This window comes from Alligator sinensis, unplaced genomic scaffold, assembly GCF_000455745.1.
Source record: "Alligator sinensis unplaced genomic scaffold, ASM45574v1 scaffold169_1, whole genome shotgun sequence".
Lineage (NCBI taxonomy): Eukaryota > Metazoa > Chordata > Crocodylia > Alligatoridae > Alligator > Alligator sinensis.
Genome location: NW_005841924.1, coordinates 1,764,163 through 1,779,653, shown reverse-complemented (window position 1 = coordinate 1,779,653; position 15,491 = coordinate 1,764,163). Strand labels below are relative to the sequence as shown.

The following is a 15,491-nucleotide window of genomic DNA, read 5'->3' as shown; positions in this document are numbered from 1 at the left end:
TGGGTTGGGTTTGGTCTGGGCTACAGCCGCTTTCCCTTGTGGGACCAGGCTACATCCCATTCCCCTCCCCACCCCCAGCCTGAGTTGGAGCCAGGCTGCCCCGCACCCCCCTGTGGCATGGCCAGGTGAGGCTCTGCCATGCCAGCCAGGGGTGCTAGATTGGGACCATCAGCTGGATTTGGCCTGCAGACAGATCAGGCACTACTCATCCGGCCTGCCAGTCAAAAGGGTTGAGCGCCATTGATCTAGGTAGTACTTCTGGTGCCTTCTTCACCTGTTCTTTCAGTGTATTTGCTTTCCTGCCTGTTTGAGAGCTTCTCACTTGAGTTTGATTTTATTGTGTCTGTGAAAAGCTAAGAATTTAAATATAGTCTCTGGGTCAGCACTGTAACTTTTTCTAGTGTATTTTTGAGAGAGTCTGAGAATAGTAGTATTAAAGATGTACTACTGTTGTTTTGACAGGTGCTGGCATCTGTGAAAAACAAAATTGAACATTTTGCTTCCAGTGAAAAAGACTTTCCAGGTCTTCTCATGCAGGCCCAGCAGTACTTGCTTTTCCGAGTGGACATGTCTGATATGACTGTGGAGTCACTGACCAAAGGTAAACGTCACCCATTCTCTCTGATTCAAAGCAGTGTGGGTCTGTAGCATTTTTCACCATAAACTAAAAACAGAGAGAGTGCATTATACATATTGTTAGCCAATCTACCAATCTATTTCTGTGTTTACTTCCAAGTGACAGTCCTCAATAAGGTCAGTATGTAGATCTCATTTGGAAATTCTTAGCGTTTTGTGTGTTTAGTTGCAGAAAACTTCCATCTGGAAGTGGTGATTAACTTTTACGTGTCTTGCTGCCAAACTGATAGTAAACTGATTTTTCTAGGCTTATGTAGGGGGGCTGCGTATTTTTATAACCTGACTTCTATACACTGGCTTTATTTTGGTAATTTTTGCAGAGCTTCTTTATAGAAATGAACTCACTGTGGAATTCTGTTGTGTAAGACCTTATAGCATGGATTTGGTTTATTGTGGAGAGAGATAAAAATGAGCCAAAGATTTTTAAATGTGTAATTTTTAAGTGTAAAGTTTAAACTAAAAATACAGGAGCACGAACTGAGGCACATGATGGGTGTAGTGGTGGGGTTGAACAGGTGCCACCCCACATAACCATTTTTTCTGCTCCAGCTGACTTTTGTAGCATCACATGCTTCTTAAGCATACAATCTGCCACAGCTGCTTAAGTAATTATTAATATGGCCTGTATAATTGAAAAGGCAATAAAAGAATGAATAAATAAATGTGGAATCCTGCTTTCTAAATGATATGTTTCCTGAAGTAGTTGGACAAATGGCAAGGTTGGGCCCCCACTCTAAAGGAAGAGTTCACCGCTTGAAATGCTAAGTTTCAGAATTGCTGCTGAGTAGTCAGTGCTGGGCACAAGCTTCCGTTAAAAGCTGGCTTCCACGTATGGTGGGAATGCATAAGATCTGATGGGAATAGTAACCATAGTGATTAAGTAGTTGGCAATAGAACAGGGTTCAAAAGAGCCTCTACTTAGTAATGTATTGTTATTGATCATTTTGAATCGGTAATGAACATCCCACTGTTATTACACCTGACTTTTTGTCTTGTTTGGCTTTTCACTGGTGAGCGGGAAGCAAAGGGAACCCTTTTTTTTTAAATGTCATCTTAATTTTTTTTTCTGAGACTCTTAATAATAATTTTCCTCATTTCTGATCAGCATGATGTCTACTTGTAACAACTGCATTAAATGGAGTCTGCAAAATCATAGCTACTCTAAGCTTACCCTTTGAAGCTCTGGGGTGTGGAAGGTGTTTGCTGCACATGATATGTTTATCATAGAGATAAATAGGGTTTAGGAACCAGGTCCCAAAACCAGGGAGCAGAGAGCCTTGCTATTAGAGAGTGGTGTGGCTGGGGTGTGGGATGCAGGATTAGAATCCAATATTTAATACTGGGGTTTTTTTCCAAGTACTGTCAATAAGACCTTTGTACAGTACGTTCCAAACAGAACTTAATCTATCTAAGAAATCTTGTCAGTATCAGGCTTCAAAGCTTTCAGTGGTAGTATTTTATTGCGAGTGAAACTGTTTCATAAAACAGTCACTGATTTTGGCATTTATTTATATTTTCTGTTTTACATCCATTTTCTTTTGTGGGCTTTGATGTTTGCTGTGTCCCTTCATTTTGGTCATTATTCAGGAACCTGAAGCAGAGGCTGCTCAGTCACCTTGCCTGTACATCTTCTCCTGCCTTGTGGCAGTGCCTGTAAAGAGTGAGGCTCTTGACAAATGCTTAGAGACTAAATAAATGTCTGGATAACTGCAATTTTGGCTCTCGACCAGACTAGTGATGCCAGCAATCAAACTGTAATTCTCAGGGCAAGTTGTCTCTAGTCCATCAACCCATAACATCAGTATATTGATTAAGAAATGCAAGGTAGAAAGAGCTACAGTAATGGCAGATAAAATATAAGGTTTGGTCTGTATGAGTTTCTCACAGGGGGCTAAAATAAAAATGTAGTGTTATGTAACCAACTCTTTTCCTAGACTCCCTTCCCAAGCTGAAATGTGAAAATGATGTATAACTGCAAACAGCAAAGCTTCTCTCTTGATTCTCCCTGCATTCTCATAACTGACCTTGAAGAATTGTACTTGATCCCTTGAGAACAAATGCAAAATATAAGTATTCAGGAGGAGGGATACATTGGACGCCAGTAATGTTGGGGCAGGGAGTAGTCAGTTTTTAATTTGGAGCAGCTTATACAGAGACACAAGTAGGGATCCTGGTTTCATCTGTTTAAAAATCACAACTTTGATAAAAATCTCAAATTCTCTTATTAAAATTCCAAAATCCATATTTTTCTGCAATTAAAATGAAACGCCACTATAGATAGATAAATTAAATGTTTTATTGATACATTTACAATTTTAAAGCAATTTGGAAGCACACTAGTACCTCAATCACTATAATAAAATAAATTTGCAATATCTATACATTTTGGCATTTAATTTTGGATTTTTTTATCATGGAAAATTCAGAGCTCCCCCTGCCTCCTTCAATCACCAGGACACGGGTCCAGCTGCGGCTGTCCCCCCCCCCCACACTGTTTTGTGGTGCTGAGCAGCTCTGATATGCTGAGCAGCCCTGCCCATGGCATTGCCCCTCACTCCCAACCCATAGCCCTGTGGCCCTGCTGATGCCCCTCACTCCTGACTCTCAGACCCCCGGCTGTGCGAGTGCCCTCCACTACCTACCCACAGCATCCTGGCCCTGATGGTGCTTCTCACTCCTGACCCACTGCTCCCGGTGGGGGCCCCCAGCTGCCAGGGGTACAGGGCCAGGGACATGTCCACAGCCCCATGCTCCCCACAGCAGCGCCTGAGCCCCAGCTGCTACCCATGGGCAGCGGTGACTGCTAGAGCAGAGCATGGAGCCTGGCTCCTCCTCCTCTTGGGTAGCACAGCAGTAATGGATTCTGGAGGGTGGGGATGCAGGCTGGCAGCTGTGGGCTCAGGGCTCCCCACCCTCCTGCCCTCTTCCTGGGGGCCTCCACAGCTTGGCAGGTGGGACCTGGTGCAGCAGGGCAGAGAGGATTGGGGAGGCTCAGTGCTGCCACTGGGAACCCTATGCTGCCATGGTGAGGCACCCCTTACTTATCTAGCAGCAGTAGGGGTGGCAGCATGGAGTTGTGCTCTGTGCTGCTTCTGGGTGGGAAGGGGGCACCTCACCATGGTGGCATGGGGCTCCTGGTGGCGGCACCCAGCCTCCCTGTCCCACTCTGCCATGTCATGCCAAGTCCCACCCACTGGGCCACAGAGCCCTGAGTGGGCAGCCTGCATCTGCCCCTACCCCATGAATAAATCTGGGGACCATGTCCCCCATGCCTCCCCCCAGGAGTGTGTGCAGTGGCAGAGAGCCAGCACCCCACCGCTGCCCCCAGGCGCTCTGTTCTGCTCCCCGCCCAGGCCCTGCAGCTGCACATTGCCACCCCAGCCCTGGGTCCCAAGCCCCAGACCGTACGCACTGCCCTAGCTGGGCAGTGCCCCCAGTCATGCCCTCCTTCCCTCACTGTGGGGGCCCCCCCCCCCAACTTACTTGAGGGGAGCTGCTCCCATGCTGCGCATACACATGCACATGGAGCTCCCTGCCTGATCACCATCCTCCTGCTCCCCCTCAGCTCCTTGTAGGTTGGAACTCTGCCAGCCTGCAAGGGACACCCCGCCGTTTCTCATGTTTTTCTCCTTAAGATGAGAAAATCCGTGTTTTACTTTGTTTCTCTATGGTGAACAGAAAACCCAGATCCTTGGACATAAGGTTGTAAGTAAGGTGAAGAAGACTTTTTCTCTTTATCTTGCACATCTAGAATACTACATCTTTTAACTCTGTATTGGGGGACAGTTCTATGCATCTCAGCTCCACAAAGATATGGACAGATAATAGACCTGATCTCAAAAGAAAAAGAAATGGAAGTACCACCTGTCAAAAAAATGTAGCTTCATGTCCATCAAAATATTTTGTGGGGATTTGTAGACTTATATTAATTGCGGGGGGGTTTCTTTGTTTTGCTTTTTAGGTTGGAAAAGTCAAAGCTTTTAATGTTGACCCATGTTAATGCTTATTTAATGCTTATTTTATATTGGACAATACAAAGTAAGCATTTTGATACTATTGGAACAAAACATACCGACTTTCAAAGTAAACATTTTCTGAGTGTTTGCTTCAAAATTTCAGTTTTTCATTCTGATTCACAACGGTTATTTTTCCAAATGTCAGCAGTGCCCACAGAGTAAAAATTACTACTGCTGAGAAGCCCAGAGGATATTGGAATATTATTTTGCTTTTTTGCTTTAGAGTCTGGAGTAGGAGAGTTCTATACTGTCTGAGATTTTGTTTCCCTTCCACTTTTTTAATGGCAAATTATAGCTTTGCCAGATGACTACTAAAAGATGAGAACTTCCTTCAACTATCCAAAAGTGTGCAGTAATTCCTTACGAAATCTGAGGGAGATGTACGCACCACTGACTAGCAGATAGTGCCTAGGGATCATTAAAGCACAATTAACCCTTAAATGGAACATGAAATACCAGCACAGACAGCTCAGTGCCCTAAAATCAAAGTCTAACTTTATTAGTACAACAAGTATTATCTTAGCAGTTTCTGTATTCAGAGAAAGAAAAATACTTAGTACAATGATCTCACCCAATCCCAGATGTTACTTTGCTTCACAGAAAAGACGGCCACTCAGTTCCTGTAGCAAAGGGTGCATTGTTGGCTGGGATGATCCAGACCGGTGTTGAAAGCTTGATTTATAATGAAGATGATGATGATGACGACAACGATGACACACTTCACTTTCTTGCTCCCCCGTTTTATGCTTTTCTTTAACTTGATTCCTTTGACTCCTTGCTTTTGGATCGGTCTCTCTGCAGTCAGCATATTATCCATATTTTATCCTGTCAGCATATTCTTTTGTTCAACAGTCCCATTACAAGCACACCTCTTAATTTGGCCTTTTCCCGGTGTTTTACTTTGAGCACTGTCCATTGGTCTTCTTTATCACCTTTCATTAACATATCCAGTCATTTCTTCCCTCTGATTCAGCTGGTTAGTGCCAAGTTCAGTTAATTTAAGCTAGTAAGAAAACTATTACTCTGTTGTGTTAGAAAAACTTCTCACAGTGATAAAAAAGGAAAGAAACATCATGCGAGTAAACTCAAGGCCGTAAGCTGCTTGCAGGAAACAAGGCCAGCTGATATTGCAAACACCAGCAAAATGAAAAGTTCAGATAACAATGAGGCTGTACAGAACTTTAGGCTGAATATAAAAGAAAACTTTAAACAATGCTATAATTCACCACGGCATAAACAGGTGCAACTTTAAAGCATAAAATATGACAAGCTACCCTAGCAGAGGGGAACAAGACTGCCAAAGTATGAAGCATAGGAACTGTCATATGTCAAACTAGTTGTCCTTTCTCTAGCCCTAGTAAAGGATGCTTTTGAGGGAGGGAGGTAATCCAGTAGTGCACAAGGTACAGAATAATCTGCTGCACTTTGAAGGAAGTCTTCATGTAGCCCATTCACTAAGCAAGTTGACTTATACCCTGAAGCATATGAGTTTATATCCTTACCTTTTCCTTTTTATCCTGTCCAGCATAACTGTGGATGTTCTCATTAGCAATATAAATGGCTAATTCATTTTCTGAAACCTCCTAAGTTCTTGGCCTCAATGACATCTTGTGGCAGTGAGTCCTACAGGTTAATTATTCATCATATGAAAAATTAAATAGTTTTTCTTTTTATCAGTTTTAAATTTTGTCGCCTTTCATTTTCATTGATTGTCGTTTAATTAAAGTGCAGTTCTCCTCTGGGTTAAAATGAGAAGGAGGGTGAAATTAAAGTGCTGCTGTCATTTTAGTTTAATACATTTAAAAGTTTGTGTTACTTTGATTAGAAGACTAATCATGAGCTACATGTTGGCAGACCATATGGGTACCTAGATAATGAAGACTATGTGCTGTGTCTCATGTGTTTTTTGTTGTCTTTTTCCCTGCCTCTTAGCAGGAAAATGCCATCTTTAGAATATGCTCAGAGAGGGTTAGAAAAAAAGTCTGATGCTTTAACAGAATTTTTTTTAGCAAACAATCTAGCATCAGACTAGATTGATTAAGTAACAAGTTATTTTAGCTTTGCAAAATCATCATGAAAGTTTATCACCCCTAAAATGCATGTGCCTGCTTCTTCGTGGGGATGGTAGGAAAACAAATAGAGTGCTGTCTGTCCACAGAAAGGTACCTGAGGCCAGTGGGTGGAAGAGTAGAAAACTGCAAGATTTCTTTAGCTGAAATAGAGTAAACTTTAGGGACCGACTGATATCTCTGATAAAACCCATAGCAAGGAGGCATGTTTCAAAGCATGTCCTTATTTGTGCCTTTCCATAACTCCTCTTTTGTCCACACCAGCATTCCCAAGCCTGGTGGGTTTGCTCCCCACTGTAGTTAAGTCAGGCACTCTTGTGCCCCCTACTTCAGCTGCCACTGATTCCCCTTGCTGGCAGCAAAAAAGGGGGATGATGGGGCCATTTAATTTTGATAAATCTCTTTAGAAGAATACTTAATAGAATTTGCTCCAGGTAGTGTGTAAAAGCATTGCCTTAGACAGCAGCCAGGGAGTGAATGTGTAATTTTGTATATACTCCATGGTACTGATCATATGCACTGTTCATAACCTGTTTTAAATTAGGTGTGAAAGGCTGATTCCTACTGTGGAAGGCTGATTCATATTTTTCCTCCTTCTGCTTTTAGGTAACATCCAGCACAACAGTGGCACAGGGAAAGGAAGAAATCTTTCCGAAGCTTCCCAAGCTGTGCTCCAGCCTTTCCTGGGACATAAAGCAAAGAAAGCAACAGCTCTTCCTGGCGTTCCCATGCACGTGAGGAATGCCATCCTTGCAGCTGCCCTCTTCCCCGAGTTCCTGAAGGAATTGGCAGCTCTTGCCCAGGAACATTCCATTCTATGTTACAAAATCCTGGGGGAATTCGAGGATTGTTAGCAATGTTGTTTTTACGAATTTTTAAAAGCTTTTAGAGTTGGAACAGTTTTCAGTGCAAAGCTGCTTATGAAAGAAATTCCTACTGGGATATTTCCTGACAATACTTGATTGGGGGACAGGCTGGGGGTGGAGGGGAATTGGGCCTTATGATTTCCCACTGTGCAACATGCTTACCTGGTGAAGCTCTTTTATATCAGCTTTGGATTGTTCTTCCCTTCTCTGCACCCACATCCCTTCCTTTACCTCACTGCTCCCATTTTCATTTCTGCTGTAAATGCTCTTGGATGGGTTAAATAAGGCAAATGTTCTGACTTTTGCCATTCCAAAAATCCGCTTCTTGCATATTCTGCTTCAAGACATTTTTGGTCTGGGAAAAAGTAGTTGCCCAGTGGGAGATGTACCTGATACATAAATACATAGGAAAACTGCACAAAACCCTCCAATCAGCATTTTTTCTGCAAAAGATCAAGGTTTGCAGAAGGGGGGGAAGGGGTGTTTGTTTCTGGATTTGCTTTTCTTTTTTTCTAAGGAATGTCTGCAGACACATCTCTCAAGCTTCCCCTCCTCCCATGGCTGGTGTTGTGAATCCAAGCGTCCTTCTGTGTGTTCTGACTAGCTGAAAGCAGGTGCTCTACCCAACACATACCGTATTGCCTTATGTTGCAAGCAACTCTGCAGCTATCAGCTGTTGGTCTTTGAAGTCAAATGAACTGTGTAAGTGGATGTGGAGTGCAGACTGCATGGAATTTTCCTTGCAATTTCTCAGCACTCTTTGATAAGTACTGCATTGCTACCTATACACCCAAGCAAGCCTTATTTAGTAAGATTTGCACAAAGTACAAAGCAAAATGTTTCTATGCAAGCTGTAACTAATTTGTAGGAGATATTTGTATGCTTATGTTAATAAGCTAAAGAAAAGTATTTGTTATCTTTCAGTATCGTTAAACGGGGAACAGTCTATTTTTGTTAAGTAGTACTTTTTATGAAAAGGACAACAGCTAGCCTCTAAAAGCTGTCTCGTATTTTTTTAATGTCTTTCTGGTTGAGGGAAAGCTGAATGTAACACTAAACACTGGTTATTTATTTTTTAAGTTACATGTTAGCTTTTCCTAATATTGCACTTTTGGGGAGGAATGTTCTGTTTGCTAGCTACTGGAGAGGAAGAACATGGGAAACTGTCTGCTGGTGACTAACTGCTTAGGAAAATTCTCTTCAGTGAGTAATGGGGTTCATTAGAAGAACCCAGACATGATGAATTGGTGCATCACAGCTGCATTTCATCTTGCTCTTCATGGAATAATTGTGCTTCGAATTCTGTAGTTGGCTGTACATAAAGAGGGGTTCAGTTTGTGAAGCCTCAAGTCCCCTTTATACTGTCAGGAAACTGAAAACAAACCAAAAAACCTGCAGAAACAAGAGCTACTTGACGAAATTGGTTCTGTTCCTGTTACAATTCCCCAGAACAACCCTCCTTCCCTCTGCACATACTAAATAATTTCCCCAGCTTCAGGCATGTCTCCAAAGAGGCTACGCATGAAAAACCTAAGGTAACAAGGAACACGAGGTGATATTCAGAAACACCTCACTGATTTAGGAGCCAAACTTCCATTGACATTCAGTGGGACTCAGGAGCTGCAGTCAATTTTGTACTTCTGAAGACTACCCACCACCTGTAGCTGGGGGGGCGTGTACACTTCAATTTCTGTCTGCAGGGCATACTTAGTAAATGTCCTCAGTGTGGCTGTGCAGACTGCCTGCAAGAGCTATCCTGGTCTGCCTTCTATCGATCTGTTTAGATCTTTCTATTGCACTCAATTCTGTGGGACTAGAACACCAGCTTCCCTGCCCCTCTACCCTATTGCATTAGCACTGCCTTGTAGTTCTTTGGGGTCAAGCCGCTTCAGCGGCTTTTCTTCCCTGCTGTGCCTGTTCTGGGGATCTCTCGCCATCTCAGCTGTAGTTCCACTAAACCATGCTCTGGCCTCCAAGCTTTAGATGTTTACCCCCCTTCCCACCGCGGCCATCCACTTCTCCATTTACCAGCAGCTAGAAATTTGGAGGAGATTGTAATTTCTTATCCAATTTTAATTTGCAAGTGGGATGGTTCTTCAAGCCCCTTTCTCTCTCTACCACTGGGCAAGCACCAACCTTTGGTTCTCTTCCCTTATCTTAGCAGCTAGGTCCCTGACCCCACATATTCTCAGAAGAGCTGTGGTTCTTGCTTCTGATCCCAGAAGCTGGGCCTAGAGATAGACAAGTGAAACATCACTTTCTGCAGGCAACATACCAGCCTCATCTGGGCAGGGCCAGCACCTGTAGAGTTCCCTAACCTCTGACCTGATCTGCCAGTATGCCACCAAGCTTATGTGAGTACAGGGAAGTTAACCAAATCAATTACTAAGCAAACTTCAGTAAATTAAAACTAAGTTGTGGGTTCATTTTTAACATGGCGATAATGCTAAAGATGTGGGCATGAGGAAGGCAATTCTCAGTTTCCTTGTCTCTAACCGGAACTTTCACTGTTTTCGAGTGTGAACTTTTGGGGTGGGGATAGTTTCCACTGGAACTGTTTATTTTAAATAGTCACTTTTTAACAAATGTGCTAATACATGACAATAACCTGCTTTGCAGGCATAATAAGGTAGATGGAGATCTTAAAATGTGGACTGCACAGAATGTATCTAAGCAATTATTCCAGCCTGTTGAATAAAGCCAAGTCTACATTACAAAATTGTGGGGTAGGGGTGTGAAAAATTAACAACCCCTAGATGACGTGGGTATGCTGGCAAAACCACTGATGTGGCCACAGCACTGGTGACAGAAGAAGGGCATTTGTCAGCTTAGTTCTGTGTTGGTTAGAGAGGTAGTGTAGTCACGCTGGCAGGAAAAACCTATTCTGTTAGCATATGTTAGCTTTTCACAAGGGGAGGCTCTGCTGAGATAGCTGTGCTAGCAGCGCTGTAGCAACAGATGCTCTGTTGTGGAGGCAAGGCGTAAGCAAGCATTTAGAAACCTGTGTCATGCCGTGTTGGAGAACTCTTACTGACAGGTTATTGCAGTGGAGGTGCACAAAGCCTGCTTTCTGTCAACCTCCTAAATGAAACAACCATATTACGGACTTGACTGTTCACTTGGCAATTTACATTTTTTTTGAGGTTTGCACCTGAGAACTTCTTCTCCACCACTGTCCAGATAAGGATTTCATATGTCATATTCATTGCCTATAATTTGTTTAGACCAGAAGGCAGGGCTTTAACCAGGATGGACATGCTAAAATGATTGCTTCCATCACTGAGGAAAAATCCTAGCTGGAGTTGAATCTTCCTCCTCTCTTCAAACAAGAGAAGAGCAAAGTACATATTTTTGTTTCATATAATATTTTGTTTTTGTTTTGTATAGAGCCTCTGAGATCAATAATTTTTATGGAAATTCTTCACCCACGCACTGTTTAATGGGCTACATCTGTCAGACTGGACTGGTTTGTAAGAGACAAGAGATTTGAGTGAGAGTGTGTGTGCATGTGCATGTTTGTGTAAGGCTTGCCTTCCTCCAGTATATCTCGAAATATTCCATCAAAGTGCCTACGGTCTACAAATTGCTTTTAGTGCTTACTATTTCATTGGAGTTTGTTATATTTTGCAGTGAAGATTGGATGCCTTTGTGCTATGCAGTTGTGCCTGCTTGGTGAATATTTTGCCTGTTTGGATGATTTTGAGTGGGAAGAGGGTTGCTAGGTGCTAAGACAGAAACTTACCTAAGTCACCAGTTCCATTCTAGACAGTAATGGCTAAAAGCTGCTCTGACTGGTTTTTGGTCTGCGTGCAGCAATATAAATGGTTTGTCTGCTGTCTTGGAACAATGAAGCCACAATGCAAAAAAAACAAGTTCAGCAGAGAACAAGGATGTAGATTTGAGTTGCCCTTTTACCCCTAGAGGGAGATCTGCCAACAGAGGGCTTCAGCTTGCACCTACCGACAGAGAATTTCAGCTTCCAGTAGGATCAGTTCACCACTCCCCAAGCACTGAAATCACAGGGGGGAAGGAAAAAACAGGAGCTGCCTTATTCAGTAGAGTTAAATTATGTCATTGCATTTACAGTATTATTTTGAATTGTAGCCATAGTTCCTGTTTGAGGGCAGCTTGATTTAATATGCAATTTACTGTGCTGTATTTACTGAAATTGCTATGTCATGCCTGCAGTTTTTATGAAGGCTACAATTACATTTGTAACATTTATACTGCAGCTGCAGCGGAAAAGAGCGTGGTATTCTTTAACCATATTAGCTCCAGCACCAGACACTAATGTCATGTCATCACGGTGTCCAGATTTGATTTAGATAATTACAAGATGTTCTTACTTGTAGCTTTTGGGTCTCATCAGCAAAAAAAAAACCAGATCGAACACACCGCCAGTACCACATATGGTAATTACCAGGAACAGTTGAAATAATTTGGGTTGAGAGTGGGGAGCTCCCCTCCACGTGAAATGCGGAGAAAGCTTAAACTTGTATCACCCCATTTGTGCCACAAAGCAATTTTTAAATAGGCAGGAAAAAACCACAGAATAGTATTCTGGTATTCTGCCATAATCACCCAAGCCGTGATGGCAGTGCTGTGTTAAGATGTAGTGTTTTTTGGACCATTACTGTAAAAAGAACATACAAAGGAGGGTGAAAATTGCCTCTGCTAGTATAAGGTCAGATATTTTTCCATATGTAGGTTTGCAAATAATGGGGGGGGGGGCTGGCCATGGAATCCAATATGGTAATAATTTGTAACTTCATTAGCTGTGAAAAGTTCACTCTGATAAAAAGCACCTTTTTCAGGGAGCCCCTGCTTTTCTAGGCATGTGACCTAGCATAAATATGTTTTCTATTTGAAGCTTCTGGCTTATGAATAGGAGTATTACATCCGCTCTCAAATACATATGCGCTTACACCAGGTTTTTGATCCTAATGCCTCCTCAGAGCTGTCGGGAAGCCATTACTGCTGACTGTGCAAATCTTCCTTTTGTTCATTGATTGTAATGGTTTGTGTGTGGCAGCTGGATTAAATTAAGCCCCAAGTTTGTGGGCTAAAAGTCTTTATGGAACTTTTGTGCAAGGGTTGCATTTCTGAACCAAATAAGTTTCCTTTTAACTTTGACCAAGTGCCCATGTACAATTGCCTGTTGTGGACTACCTACCTGCAAACTTGGGTTTTTGATGTAGCAGCTTCCAGAAGAACATTTAATATCACTGTATTTTATTGCACTCTACTTTAACCCGACCAGATCCAATTGGTTATTTTTAACCCAGGACCACTCAATCTTGTGCAGCCCACTGCTGTCCTGACAGCTTGGCTGGAGCCCAGGCATAATGCTGTTTCATCTGTAAAGAAGCAGGTGTGACCCAAGTCTCAGCATTCATTGCTCCAGGGTGAACCAGGAGGCCATGTCTTCCCTGGTCACCTCTCTGTTAACAATGAGCAACACTCAGTGTTGCTATCTTCTAGCTATCTACTTCTTCAGCCTCAGTGTAATGTGATAGTACATGAATATCAACTTGTGTTTAAAGAAACTTTTCCAGCTCTTAAGATTAAAGCATCTTGCAAATGTGACTGCCAAAGGCTCAAAAACTGAAGGCAAACAAAAAGTGATTGATTATCAGGCATTTTGGAATCTAGGCAGACATAACAACTGTAGCAGCATCAGAGGATACCCATATAAGCTTTTAATATGTACTGCTGTATCTGCATACTCCTGAAGATATACAAGTGTAGTAAAACCACTCCAACTTTAACCCTGCATCATTCAGGAGCAAAGTCAGGGTGTTATAGCACTTGTACCACTATGTAATAGCGTAACAGCTGCCACAGGTCCCAAGCAGCATCTCCCTCATTGTCTTTTGAAGGAGCTAAAAAATACCATTTGTCCATAATTTTAGTGTAAGATTGGCTGCAAAAAAAGGGCCCTCCATCTTCTCTTCACAAGAGAGAGACCCAACGTGTGGGTTGTGGCCATGCATGCAACTCAGCATGGGTTCTTTGGTTAAATCCATGGATGTGCTGCCACTGTTTTTAACAAGGAATATCTCTAGCCATGAAGTCATACAGCCCATCCCTGTGCAGCTGGATTTTCTGTAACTGCTGGAGAGGAGGAAAGTAACGTGGTCGTGATTGAGGAGGGGGAAATCTGCACTCTTGTTACATTCCAGCACTGTGCTCTGAGAGCAGGTAATAAGGCAAGGGCGCATGTGGCAGTGACAGGGAGGCAGCCACCTTGATGTGGATGTCCTTACCCAGCTGCTATCCATCAAATAGCTACTAGGCAGTGCCAGCTTGTCCATCTTCAAAGGCCACCACTTAGTTCTTGACAAGAGTCAAGCTAAGATCTCTGGCAGTGACAATTACCAGTACTTAGTGGGTGGGAAGATGCCATCAGAGGTGAACCACATTAAACCCTGCTTTACCTTTCCCTGTTGCACGTGCCACACTTTAAAATATTGCGTCTACTTCCTAAAATGGCTTCTCTCACTGACTCCCAGAACTGGGCACCTAACAGTGCTTTGCATCTCCTGTTCATATGTAGAGGGCTCCTAAGTTTTGAAGCTGCTTCAACACTCAAAGCTACATCCTTGCCCTGTTCTACTTGTTGCTTCTTTGGTTGCAAATTGGCTGTTTAGCTGTGTGTTTCACTGCCCTAAAAGACTCTCTAGCTAGTGTCAGAGGAGCCATTCTTTGTTTCCTGCCCTCGGAGCATGGGCAGCAGAGGGAAGTGCCTGGAAGGGTGCTGCTTAGTGATCTATAGCTAACAATGTGGTGCAACTCAGGAACTGTTCGAAATAGCATTAGGGCTCCAATCACAGCCTGATACAGGAGTAGGGAAGCAAAGGTGAATGTGAGCACCACTTGCCTGGAGCTGAGGACTTGGTATTTTATTGTCCAACTTATAACATTTAACTACATTTAATAATACAGTTATCCTTCTGAAGCTCTTAGCCTTCTGAGGCACTTGCACCTTATAGCCAACCAGATCCAAGTTAGCTCCTGCTATATTTGAAGAGAGAAATCGTGACCCACTTGCTGCTGTAATCTGGTTTTCTATCACTATTATGTGAGGTAGAACATAATGAACTTTGTCTGAAGTGTTCAAAAACAGCATTGCAGGGAAGGTGCAGACAACAAGGGCAATTGCAGTCGTGCTGTTCTGTCTTCTCCCTCAAGCAGCCTGAGATCACAGCTGTAAAGAAAAACGAATTGGGTTTTCACTCTGAAGAGAGAAGCTACTCTGCATGTATAGCATACGCAGTAAGCCATAAATCACCGCAAAGCTGCTGCTAAGGTCTGTGACTGTGGAAGTGTGCAGATTAGTGGGTGCTAAGAACATTATGCTAGAGTGACACCAGGGAAACTGCAACAGAGGATACAGTGGAAAGGGGTTCTGACACATTTACAGCTAAAAAAAGTTGAGTTGTGAATTTTTAGTTAAAAATAGAAGAAAGCACCAAAAACCTTAACAGGTTTAAAATTAAACTGTACTAAAACTTTGGAGCCAAGAAAGCTGACGGCCAAGAAAGCTGCTCTTTCTTCATCACTTAAATGTAGTCAGAAAAAAAATATTTTGGCAGTTTTCTCCCTCTCCTACCTGCAAATATGCAGGATGAGATTTCTGCTATGCAAGTGTCGTGGAAACACACGCAGCATACTTTTGGGTCAGGTCAGCAGAAGCTTTTATTTAAAAGAAACTACAGCTGTAGGGGGGACTCCAAAGTGACATGGATCTCCCAAGCACTTGGAAGGGGTCCCCCCCCAAGAGCAAAATCAGGAGGCTTATATACTTTTTAACAGTTGCTTATAACTCACGTGATCATATAGTGAAATTAGCATGAAAAGCGGCTATAACATTACTTCATTATTTCTTTGCTGTAATCAGGATG

General features: G+C 42.8%; 1 protein-coding gene across 1 annotated transcript in view; it reads left to right on the top strand.

The window, feature by feature from the left end:
• Positions 1-15,229, top strand: part of FAM160A1 (family with sequence similarity 160 member A1) — a 67,840-nt gene extending 52,611 nt beyond the window's left edge. The window contains 2 exon segments of the mRNA XM_006019164.3: positions 463-601; positions 7,328-15,229. Coding sequence (XP_006019226.1) covers positions 463-601; positions 7,328-7,575 — 387 coding nt within the window. The 3' untranslated portion in view covers positions 7,576-15,229.
• The last annotated feature ends 262 nt before the right edge of the window (positions 15,230-15,491 follow it).